This window comes from Parasteatoda tepidariorum, chromosome 6, assembly GCF_043381705.1.
Source record: "Parasteatoda tepidariorum isolate YZ-2023 chromosome 6, CAS_Ptep_4.0, whole genome shotgun sequence".
NCBI classification, from domain to species: domain Eukaryota; kingdom Metazoa; phylum Arthropoda; class Arachnida; order Araneae; family Theridiidae; genus Parasteatoda; species Parasteatoda tepidariorum.
In genome coordinates this window covers 79,400,067-79,411,188 of record NC_092209.1, presented here as the reverse complement: position 1 = coordinate 79,411,188, position 11,122 = coordinate 79,400,067, and the positions used below count along the sequence as shown (strand labels likewise).

Here is an 11,122-nt window from a genome sequence, read left to right as displayed (position 1 = left end):
AAGACCTGCGAGTGAAGTTGAACATTTTACGGTAGAACATTATAACGAGGACCGATAACGCACATCCTCGGTTCCAAAGCAGGCTGATCAAATTGGTCACTCACCTGAATACTGACTGTATCCAGTGATGCTTGACTTCGGTCTTTTACTTGGAACCGTGTCTTTACGATCAGTTCACTGTAGGACTGAAAAAAAGAAGAAAGAATTTAAAAAAAAAATGCTGCAATGGATATTTGCAACAATAAGAGCTGTTAATAATATAAAAAAGGAAATAAATAAAAAGGAAATATATAAAAAATACGAAAGAAAATATTTTTTTAAAGAATCGTTCCACTTTCAGTACTTGTAATGGAAGGGCTACAACAACAAATGATGGAACAGGTGCTTATTAACAGAAAACCATAAAATGCCAAAAAGAAGTCAAGGTAGCCAAATCTAGTAAGCATGTATAACGATTAAGCGATAACGATGATGAAAGTAGCCAATAAGATTTTTCCATTACCTATCAACTGCTAAGCAGCAACTGCTAAGCAATGTCCCTTAAAAGAAAGGGTAATTGTTTCGATCTTTGGAGATGGTCTTTAACTTCACCTTCTCTTCTAATCGTTTCATTTAATATTAAAAACTGAATTTTTCTGAGTGCAGGAAGAAAAATTTTGTAACAGAAAAAAAATCGAAATATTTTATTAAATATTGGGGGTAGGGGACATCAACAACGCCATCTTGCTTCCCCTCCAAACTATCCTAGAGGTGGAGTTCAAGTACAAGCAGTGTAAAATTATCATTTGTATATCCGCATGAAAACTTATTCATTGTCAGATTTATTTAAATTTGTTGATTTAAATATCAAATTGTCGAAGTTCGTAACAAACTAAAGAAGAATGCAAGCTATTAAATGTGTAGTGGTTGGTGACGGGTATGTTGCAAATCTTACCATATAAAGACGTATTTGTGTCTGCTTAATTAGTTTCATAATTTCAGTTTTATTTCCAAACGGAACTAACACTTTTTTCTTAATTACTCTTTATGATAGTGGAATTTGCTGTGCATATTGATCTCTTGTTTAATTACTTAATCAGATTGTAAATGTTTTTTATCAATTGTTGACTTAATACTTTCAGATGGACTGATGTCAAAATTCACCTGTGATTGTTTGTATTGTAAAAGATCGATTTTTACAAATATAATGTTCATTATTAATTCACAATCGATTTTTATATGTAAAATGTTCTTTATTGGCTTGGCTTACAAGAAAAGTAGATTGATTTCAATTTAAATGGTTATTTGAAATGGATTTATTTATTTCGAAACAGTTGATAAGTTTCCAAATGCTATCTTTTCCGCTAGAGTCAATATCCATTCTGTGTCGTTATTTTTTTTAACACTTAAAAACAAATCAATAATGTGAGAATAATTTAAATAATTTTTTAAATTATATTGAATATTAGTGGCTTTATGAATTTAACAGAGGGACTTTGACATTTGAGTTCTATATTGCATGACTAAATAAGTTGAATTCATGAACAGTATAATTATTTCCTGAAACAGCGATACTTGTGCAAGTTGACCACTTTTGGAAAAACAATTTGATGATTGTAATTTAATTATTATTGCCAGTTTGGTACCTAATCAATAAGATCCACTTTAAGTTGAGATTAAGTTGACTGAGATTCATTGTACTAGTGCTAAGTTGGTTTTTTTTTTAAAAAAGAAGAAAAAAAACTGTAGCTTTAGCAATTCATTATACTCTGTGATGATGTAGATTATATTGAATACTCTTGGAATGTAATGAGGATTATTAACTTTATGAATTCTTTCTGAAGCTTTAAAATTTTTTATTCCTGCAATTAAGTGAGTGGAGCTTATCTGAAATTATAAACAATCAGAGTGTGTACTGTTTTTAAAAAATGCTTAAAGGTGCTTATTTTTGATTTATGTTTTTTAAAAGCCCTTAAAGGTGCTTATTTTCGATTTATGTTTTTTAAAAGCCCTTAAAGGTGCTTTTTTTTTATTCGGGGTTTGTAAAAAGTGCTTAATTTTCTATCTTTTAAAAAGAGATTTTTGCTTTGCTGTGTCGATTGTCGTCATAAATTTTAAAAAAAAGCAAAATTTTTTCTGCCATGTTTATCAGAAACTAGTTATTTCATCATGATTACTTTAAGTTTCTGAAAATATTTTTGAATTTTATTGATTTTATGTTCATAAATTAAGAAATTTAAGTGATACAAAAAAAATTTTTTAATAATAATTTGATCTTGATAAAAACTCCTTTTTAATAAACTTTTATCACAAATTATAAAACTTAATAAAATTTACACTGTTGCTATTTATTTTCTTAATAACCAATTACATTGACAAATTAGTTCGTTTAAAATATGTCTAGATTTTTCATTTATTAAAAAAATATGTCTTTTAAATTTAAACATCTACATTTATAGCAACATGTGTATTTGTTCTAAATTATGATAGGAGTTATGGCAAAAAAAATTTTTAAAATTATTTAATTTATGTATAGGTTTATTTTCAGATGTTTTTCTAATAAATTAAATTTTTCATAGAGTTTTGAAAGGATTTAATCTTTGCTATTTGGTATAATATATTTGATTATATGATTATAAAACCTGAAAACAAAAACTTTCAAATATAAACTGCAAAGATGTAGTATAGGTTGATATGTCAGATATTATAGCAGTGCCGCGAACTCCAACTTTAAATAACCAAAGAGTAACTTTTGACAGTGATATTTTCCTTAACTATTTGTCAAGTTTTTAAGACTTCCCCTCTGTTACAATTCACGTCCCCTCTGTAATAAAAATGTGTTTACAATTTTAAAAGTCTTATAATAATTTATTTTATCTTGAATTGTGATAAGTTAAAAAAATAAATAAATTAGGCCCTAAGGTTAATTTTACCAAAAAAGGGATTTTCCAAATCGCAGAATTTAGCATAAATAACAGTGCTTGTCAAATATGTCGGAGTTTATTTGTCCCCTCAGTTACAAGTAACTTATAATTAATTTGCAATTTAAATATGAAGCTCTTTTATTATTTTATGCCGATTAATAACAATGCACCTAAAGTAGCATATCATTGTAGAATTTTTTGTTTTCAGAAATATTGAATATAATTTTTAGAATAAAATACTTGAGATTTCCCCTCTGTTTCGCTTGAAATTCAATAAAAGTAACAGAAGAATTTTTTGAAAAAAAATATATAATTTTAAGCATTATTATTTAGAAGTATGCAAAAATTACTTAAAATTAATAATTACTCACCTTGCAAAAATTACTTACTTAAAGCAAAGACTTTATTCAATATTTAGCATTTGTTTTCCGTAAAGAATGTGATGAAGTTATATAGCATCAGCGATTGGAGTGAGTTTATTATCTTAAGCGTGGGTGAAAAAACATCTTGCCACAAATTGCAAGTTAGCATTTGAAATGCATCTTTTAAATTTTAAAAGTATACTTATGGGGCTTTTATGGATTGGCTAAAATACTGCTACTGCTTAGACTGCATTTACTTTTATTATTATTTGTTGTTATTGTTGTTTAAAGGCCTGTTTACACGGTCCAAGTTCTTGAATCCGAGAAATTGGAGGGATTTCTCTGTCCAAGAAATTGGATGATTCGTCGACACTATCCAAGTTCTTGAATGTCACTGATTCATCGAAAGAAAAACTTGCGCATACGCATTGTTGATATTCAACATTATAAAATAATGCTTACATAAGTTTAAAATTACTAAATAAATTCAAATAAAATCATAATAACACAAATAAGCCGCAACAAATCAATTTATTTGGACTAAAATATATGAAAACAGACAGCAAAATGACATAATTGCTGCCTGCTTGTTGACGTCACAAAACCTAAGACGCTGATTGGTTAAGGGAGAAAAAACTTGGATGGAAAGTAGAACATGCTCTACTATCGTCCAAGAAGTTGGACCAAGTTCTTGGATGATTGTTTACACGATCCAAGCTCAAGGCAAAACAAGTTTCCATCAATATCAATCAATCTCTGTCCAAGAAATTGGATCGTCTAAACAGGCCTTTATTGTTGTTTTACTGTTATTATTGACTGCCTTCACTATTATTTTTTTTTGTTGAAAAAAATGTTGACGTTTTTTCCTTATATTTTTATTATTAAAATATTCCAGAGCGGTTGGTAAGACCTGTCTCCTCATCAGTTACACAACAAATGCATTTCCTGGAGAATATATACCTACTGTGTAAGTTTTTATTTCTTTTCTTTGTATCATATTTGTTTATTTTAGTTGTTGCTATATATACAGAGATTGAACCTAAAATCAGAAAAATCAAGAGAAATTTTTTTTTTTATAAAAAAAGACGTGGAAGTCAGACAAGGTTGGATGTTTGACAATTTTGATTTTGTTAAAGTTTTCAGGATATACTTTTTATATAAAACTATTAATAGGGTGCATAGCGTTTTTAAAAAGTACTTAAAAATGCTTATTTTCATTTTAGTGTTTTAAAAGCCCTTAAATGTGCTTTTTTCATGGGCTGTTTTTAAAAAGATCAAAAATAAATTGGAAGTCATTATGGAGTAATTCTCAGAGGAAGGCATTGGTCCTTTATTGGGCTGCCTGGTGAACTATGATGATGATGTTTCTAAAAATTACTCTTATGTTCCCTTTTCCAAAATGAGATCATGTCGGTTTTTGTCATGAATTATACCAAAAGCGTTTTTTTCCCCCACACTATTCTATCCCCTGTTTTCACAATTCCTTCAATCACAATAATATTATTAGGATGTGCGCACTAATAAAAAAAATTTCTTCCTATTTTTGAAGGATTATATATATATATGAACTTTCAATAATAGGAAGAAATAATTTTTATTAGTGCTCATATCCTAATTATATTTGGGGGTGATTTCCGTATCATGATCTGTGGCAAAATAATCAAGTTTTGGCAACTTCCTGGCATCATCCCTCGAGAAACAGAAAAAAAGCTATTATAGAAATGAACCTACTTGAGTAGTGGCCACCCCCAGGCAAACATCTATAGGTTTTTTTCTTTTTTTTAAAAAATTTCAAGTTTAAAATCTATTTTTCACCTTGGCATTTGTAGTTGCAACAGATTACAATGCAGAAATATCCCTGCACATATATTTTTTAAAAATAACAAGTTTAAAAATATTTTATGAGTGCTTGAGAGGTGTTTAATTTTTGTTCAAAAATTTGGCTACGTACCCCGATTAATCACAGCTATTTTATTTTAGCAAAAATTTTTTTTGTCTCTTTACTTTTGTTCTAATGACAAGATTTTCACGTACTGATTTTCAAAAGTGTCGATCTTAGTGATTCCTTCAAATATGCTAATTAATTGGTGCAAACTATTAATTAAGTTACGATATCAGACACAAAAACATATATTATTTTTTTTCAACGGATTCAAATCTCTGACTCCTGAAATATAAGGAGCAGCCGCAATCTGGGATATTCGGTCTTAATAATTTGTTCAGGAGAGCGGTTCAAAGTTTGGATCCCTTAATGTTAGTTTCACTTTGTGGGTGTTTCTCCATATCTTGAGAATTTATAAAAAGACTTTAAAAAATTTTGTAGGCATTTATGAATACAAAAAGAATTCCATGCAAAATGTAAGTTTTAGTAAGTATCTTATATTTTTTATTATTTTATTTCATAATAGTCGAAAAAATTTTAATTGTAAGATGTACAATGTTTTACATCATTTTAAAGAATGTAATTTTAAATGGCAAAATACAAGATTTGAGCAAATTCAGATGTATAGTTCGTGAGAAATCGAACTTTGAAAAATTCATGTTTTTAAAATTCGATTTCTTGAACTATTCGTCCAATTCTGCTCAAATTTTGTATTTCGCCATTTAAATTTGCATTTTTTAAAATGATGTAAAAATTTGTGCGCCTTACAATTCAAAATATTTGCAACTATTACAAAATAAAATAATATTTTTTTGCATGAAATTATTTTTCGATAAACGAATCTTATAACTCTGCCATAATTTTACAATTCCCTTGAAAACTTCACGAAATATCGCAAAATATGCATAAAGTGAAATTAACATTAAGGACTCAGAACATTGGGCTTTTCTCCTGATCAAACGACTGGAGCCATACTTCCCAGACTGCAGTTACATAATTTATTATGGGAGTCATAAATCCGAATCCGTAGAGAAAGCGGTATACTTATTCAGGTAATGTGTGTTTTTTTGTTTGATTTCGTAATTTAAAATATCGCCTGCATTAGTTAATTGTCATATTTGAGATAACATCTTTGAACCGTTAAGATTGAGTCCTAGAACGTGAAGATCCAATCATTAGATTGAAAGTTATCTGGGTTGGTCCGTTTTTCTTTTGCGCACAATACCGTTTCAGTGTTCGCTTTATTCAATATTTTCTTTTTCTATTCTAGAACTTCTAGTGAATGTGTTAGTATATAATGTAAATGGTAGCATGCTAATAACAGTAGAAAATGAAATCCTAAATTGAATAAAAGGCAAAAAATATTTAAAAAGGGTTAAAGAGTCTGTAATTTTGTTTTCAACCTAATATTTTTCTAATTCATGCTTCTGTTGTATTTGTTCTTTCAGAGGACATAAAAAAAAAAGAATAATATAGTCAAATGTGCAATATATGCCTGGCTGGGGTAGAAATAAAGAAAATTCTGTCACTGGTCCTTTGAAGCAGTAACTAGCTTGTACACATTTTTACTGATCCATTTACATGTCCTTTTATATTTTTTAAATAAATGTTCATAAAGTTAATTTAAATGAAAATTTGCTATACCGAGAATGTGTAATGTAACTATGAAATATTCAGTTTTGTGACAAGTACACAGATCAAAACACAAAATCAAAAAAACCAAAACTGCTTACATACTCCTTTGCACAAATTTCTAGTCTGGGAAATTTGCTGTTGGTTTATTTTATGGATGTCCTAGTTAAATTTATTAAACCCTGACCAACAAATCACAGTCGATTTAGAGTCCTAAATGGGATTCTGTATTTACTTAATTGAAATTGATGTTTAAGATATGTTTACGTATTGTTTGAAATATTTTCTGTGAAATATTAAACTTTAATGATGTTGCAGCTTTGATAATTATTCTGCCAATGTGATGGTGGATGGCAAACCTATCAATCTAGGTCTCTGGGATACTGCTGGTCAGGAAGATTATGACAGATTAAGACCTCTATCATATCCTCAAACGGTAATTTCAAACTTTATTTCTTTGTTCAACCAATACAAATTAATTTTATACTTCAACTAATAAGTCTGGTTGATTTATCATTCTTATAAAAAAATTTAAATATGAATAAATTTTTTTATTAGATAGGAGAAGATAAATGCCATTGTTTCTGACATTATTCATGCATCCACAATTATATAAATGCTCTCAATTTTTCTTGAGTCATACTGCAGTATAACAACCATGGCAAGCACCATATAACGAACCCATAGCTGTTTTGATTTCTGAATATATATATATACATGTATATTAAATTATATGTTCCTCACTTAAAATTTCAGATACTAATTTTTTTGCTGCGGGACCCATAATTTTCACTTTGGTGTGTCCCTGGAATTCAGATTGACAGTAAATCAGCTGAAGCACTGAGTTCCTATAACCGATAACTACTGAAGAAAATTAAAAATAAATTTCTTGGAATTGAAATATGAATCTATTTAGATGTTTCAGGCATTGCTGGGATTTGAACCAGGTTCGTCTTCAAATGAGGTGAACCGGGTTTAGATTCCAGTGATAGCTGGTTGATAAGAATTTCGTACCCGACTCGCACCAACCACAGTGCTGAGGTAAAATATCCTCAGTGGTAGACTGATCATGGGTTAGAATTTCATTGCCATCAGGCTATCTGTGGGAGGTTTTCACGGTTTTTCTCCGCGTGTGATGCAAATGCGGGTTAGTTCCATTAAAAAGTACTCCATGAAGAGACATTTCTCCATGAAGAGTTCCCTTGTCTTCTGTATTGGTTCAAAATTAAAAGGCTACAGAGTTGAACATTAGTAATCGTAAGCCCGAAAAATTGAGTCGGCTGTTCAACGACTGTTATAAAATTAAAATAAAATCATTTGATTAAGCATTTTGTCAATAATATTCAGTATGAAAAATGTGCTTTGAAGGAGGGGGGGGGGATGTCCTCTCATATTGGTTTTTTCTTGTTACATGACACATTATTAAATCTTACTATTAAAATAAAATAGTAAATAATATTTTCTCCAAACCTCTCGAATTTAAGTATTTCATTTGCAGAATTAAATGTTAACTTGTACTAAGAATAACTAATTGAATTGGCCATTTTATCTTTAGTTTGCCAAAATTGTTAAATATTCCATGTTTGCAAAGTACCATGTCGTAAAGAAATTTGAAAACATTTGTTAAGTTTTGCTTTTAAAGGGGAAATAGCTTAATTAATGTTTAGATAATCTACTCGTTTAAATTTTTCATCAATAATTTAATTGTATTTTTTATGTTAATGATGGTGTAATTTTTCTTGTATAGGATGTATTCCTGATCTGTTTTTCTCTAGTTAATCCAGCTTCATTTGAAAATGTTAGAGCAAAGGTATATTTGTTTTATTAGTTCCCCAATGCTTTTATGTTCATGCATTTGAATATATTTGTCTTGATGCAATCATGATCATTTATATGTCAGTTTGGCTATCATTAATTAAAAATTAACTGAAAATTCTGTAATATGACCCATGAAAATTCACATAACACATGAATTTTAACTTTCGAGAAAGAAAGACATATTTGTAAATTTCAATTGTTTCTCCAAGTCTTTCATAGGTATATGCAAAATTTTAAATATATTTTAAGTAAACTCTGAAATAATGAAAGAGGAAAAAAAAAAGAAAACCTTGTATAAATTTTTCTCTATTTCTTCAATTTAAACTGTTGCTCTTTTTTTTAGGAAAATTATAGTTATATGTTTAAATAATAAAAAATGTGATTAGAGATAAGCGTAAGGTTATTCATAACTACTCATTTAAATTATGCTGCATGTAATTTATAATGAATTTCATATTTTGAAAATATCAAGGATTTCAATTTACAAATACATTAATTTTATGAAATTCTTCAGTAATGATATTATTCGAGAAATTTTCAGGTTTTTTGAGTTTGGCTCACAATTATGTCTGAGAGAGATATATTTTTTTAAAAATTTATTTTAGGAGATATAATTTGAAACAAACAGTAAAAGCAATTTCATTATACAGAGTAATTCGAAATGAACATAGTGATTACTATTTAATGGAAAAAAAATTTGTCGATAAAATTTCCACAGAATGTTTAAGGAACTTCAGAATTTTGTATACGTGTGTCACACATTTACTATGCGACTTCAATTGGTCACACAGACACATCTAGTCGGTAGTCCATTTCACGCCATACATTGTGAAGCATTTGTGCAGTCACCGATGCAAGCTCATTACTCTCATGGCAGAGTTTTTTTGGAGCTATCTGTAAAAAAAACTCTCTAACACTAATATCTTTCTGCAAGATACTTTTAATAATAATAAACATATATGTTACCTATTTAAAATAACAAAAGTACTGTGTTTACAAAACAAGCTATATAATTTTTTTTAATTGAACATTAATAATTTTTTATTCTAATATTATGGGGGATATTCTCGCATTTTGTTGGGAAGGGGGGGGGGGAGCGCAAATTATTTCCTTCTACGTTTTTTGTAAATAATCATCGCAATAAAAAAAATAAAAATAATGAAATCCGTAGTAGTAATTGTTGAAAAAAAGATTGACGAAATCGCACGAATCTGACTTCTCAAATGCATGTTTCGAGATTAGGTTGTTGTAATAAATAATATTGTCTAAAATAAATCAGATTTGAAAACTATGGAGAAATCAATAGAAATATTTGCAAAAAATTCAATAGAATTATTGCCTTAAAAAGTAAATACTCAAATGCACGATTTGAATTTTCCATCATATTGTTTGAAATATATCAGGGTATTTAAAATCCAGGTGAAAATCAATAAATGCCAAAAATGTAATCAAAACATTACATTAATTTAAGATACTATCGGCATAAATTGACCGTATCAAAAAGTGATTATCTAAATGCATTATTCAAATATTAGGTGTAAATTTCTGTTGTAAAGAAAAGTAATTTTTTTAATAACTTTTTTCAAAAGAAAAATATTTCTGCAAACGTTCTTCAACAATATCCCCGCGTCGCTGCGATCCTGCCATATGGCCATTACCAATGCATTCTTTGAATTCTTCAATTGTTTTGGGCATGGGAGGCACATACAATTGTAATACTGGCAAAATCTTCTCTGCACTGTGATAACAGAATGACAGTTGTTACATTCTACCGCGCAGAATGTTCATTAGTGAACTCTCCATTTTCACTAATGAACTCACATGATCATGGCTTCAGGATCCTGCTTCACTGTACCTTAATTAAAGAAATTTTGAAGTTCCATCTACATTCTATGTTAATTTTATCGATACATTATTTTTCATTATATAGTTACAGCTGTTTGTAATCGCTACATACCTGCCAAATCTCCTGTTTTTTTAACGAAGACTCCTGTATTTTACTTAATGTAATCTTTTCCAATTTTGACTTATGATTATACATGATGTATCAAAACTTTACCTGTAGCTTTAAAAATGTTACTAGTAATATCTCCGTTATTTTATTCCCCCAATGTTGGGAGGTATGATTATGTAACAATTATACAGTCGAACCCCGCTATAGTGAACCTGGGATATAGTGAACACTCGGATGTAGTGAACTTTTTTAGCGGTCCCGTCCGTATTCCTATTTAAATAATGTTATTTTTAACGCTTATAGTGAACAGCTTAGAACTTGGAAACTCGGTTATAGTGGACTCAAATTTCATTTCTTTAAATATCTTTTTCAGTCCTCCATCTTTAAACTTGTAGGTGTTGGGACTGAAAATGAATGCATTCCTATAAAATGTGTCATATTACTCTCCTTTATGCTTATCACTTTTAACTATACTGTAATAAATGTCAAACAGATCATTTATCTTATACTCCCCCCTCCCTGACAAGCCTCGCTTTATCTCTTTTCCCCAAGCTTGCTCTACAACTAGTTA

General features: G+C 29.2%; 1 protein-coding gene across 1 annotated transcript; it reads left to right on the top strand.

The window, feature by feature from the left end:
- Positions 1–515: 515 nt before the first annotated feature.
- Positions 516–8,589, top strand: LOC107443717 (ras-related C3 botulinum toxin substrate 1; the record flags this gene model as incomplete). The annotated part of the gene is given in 4 exon segments (XM_071182775.1): positions 516–916; positions 4,161–4,232; positions 7,098–7,215; positions 8,527–8,589. Coding segments are annotated over 4 exon segments (288 nt in total), but the record flags the coding sequence as incomplete, so codon positions are not given.
- Between the last annotated feature and the right edge of the window lie 2,533 nt (positions 8,590–11,122).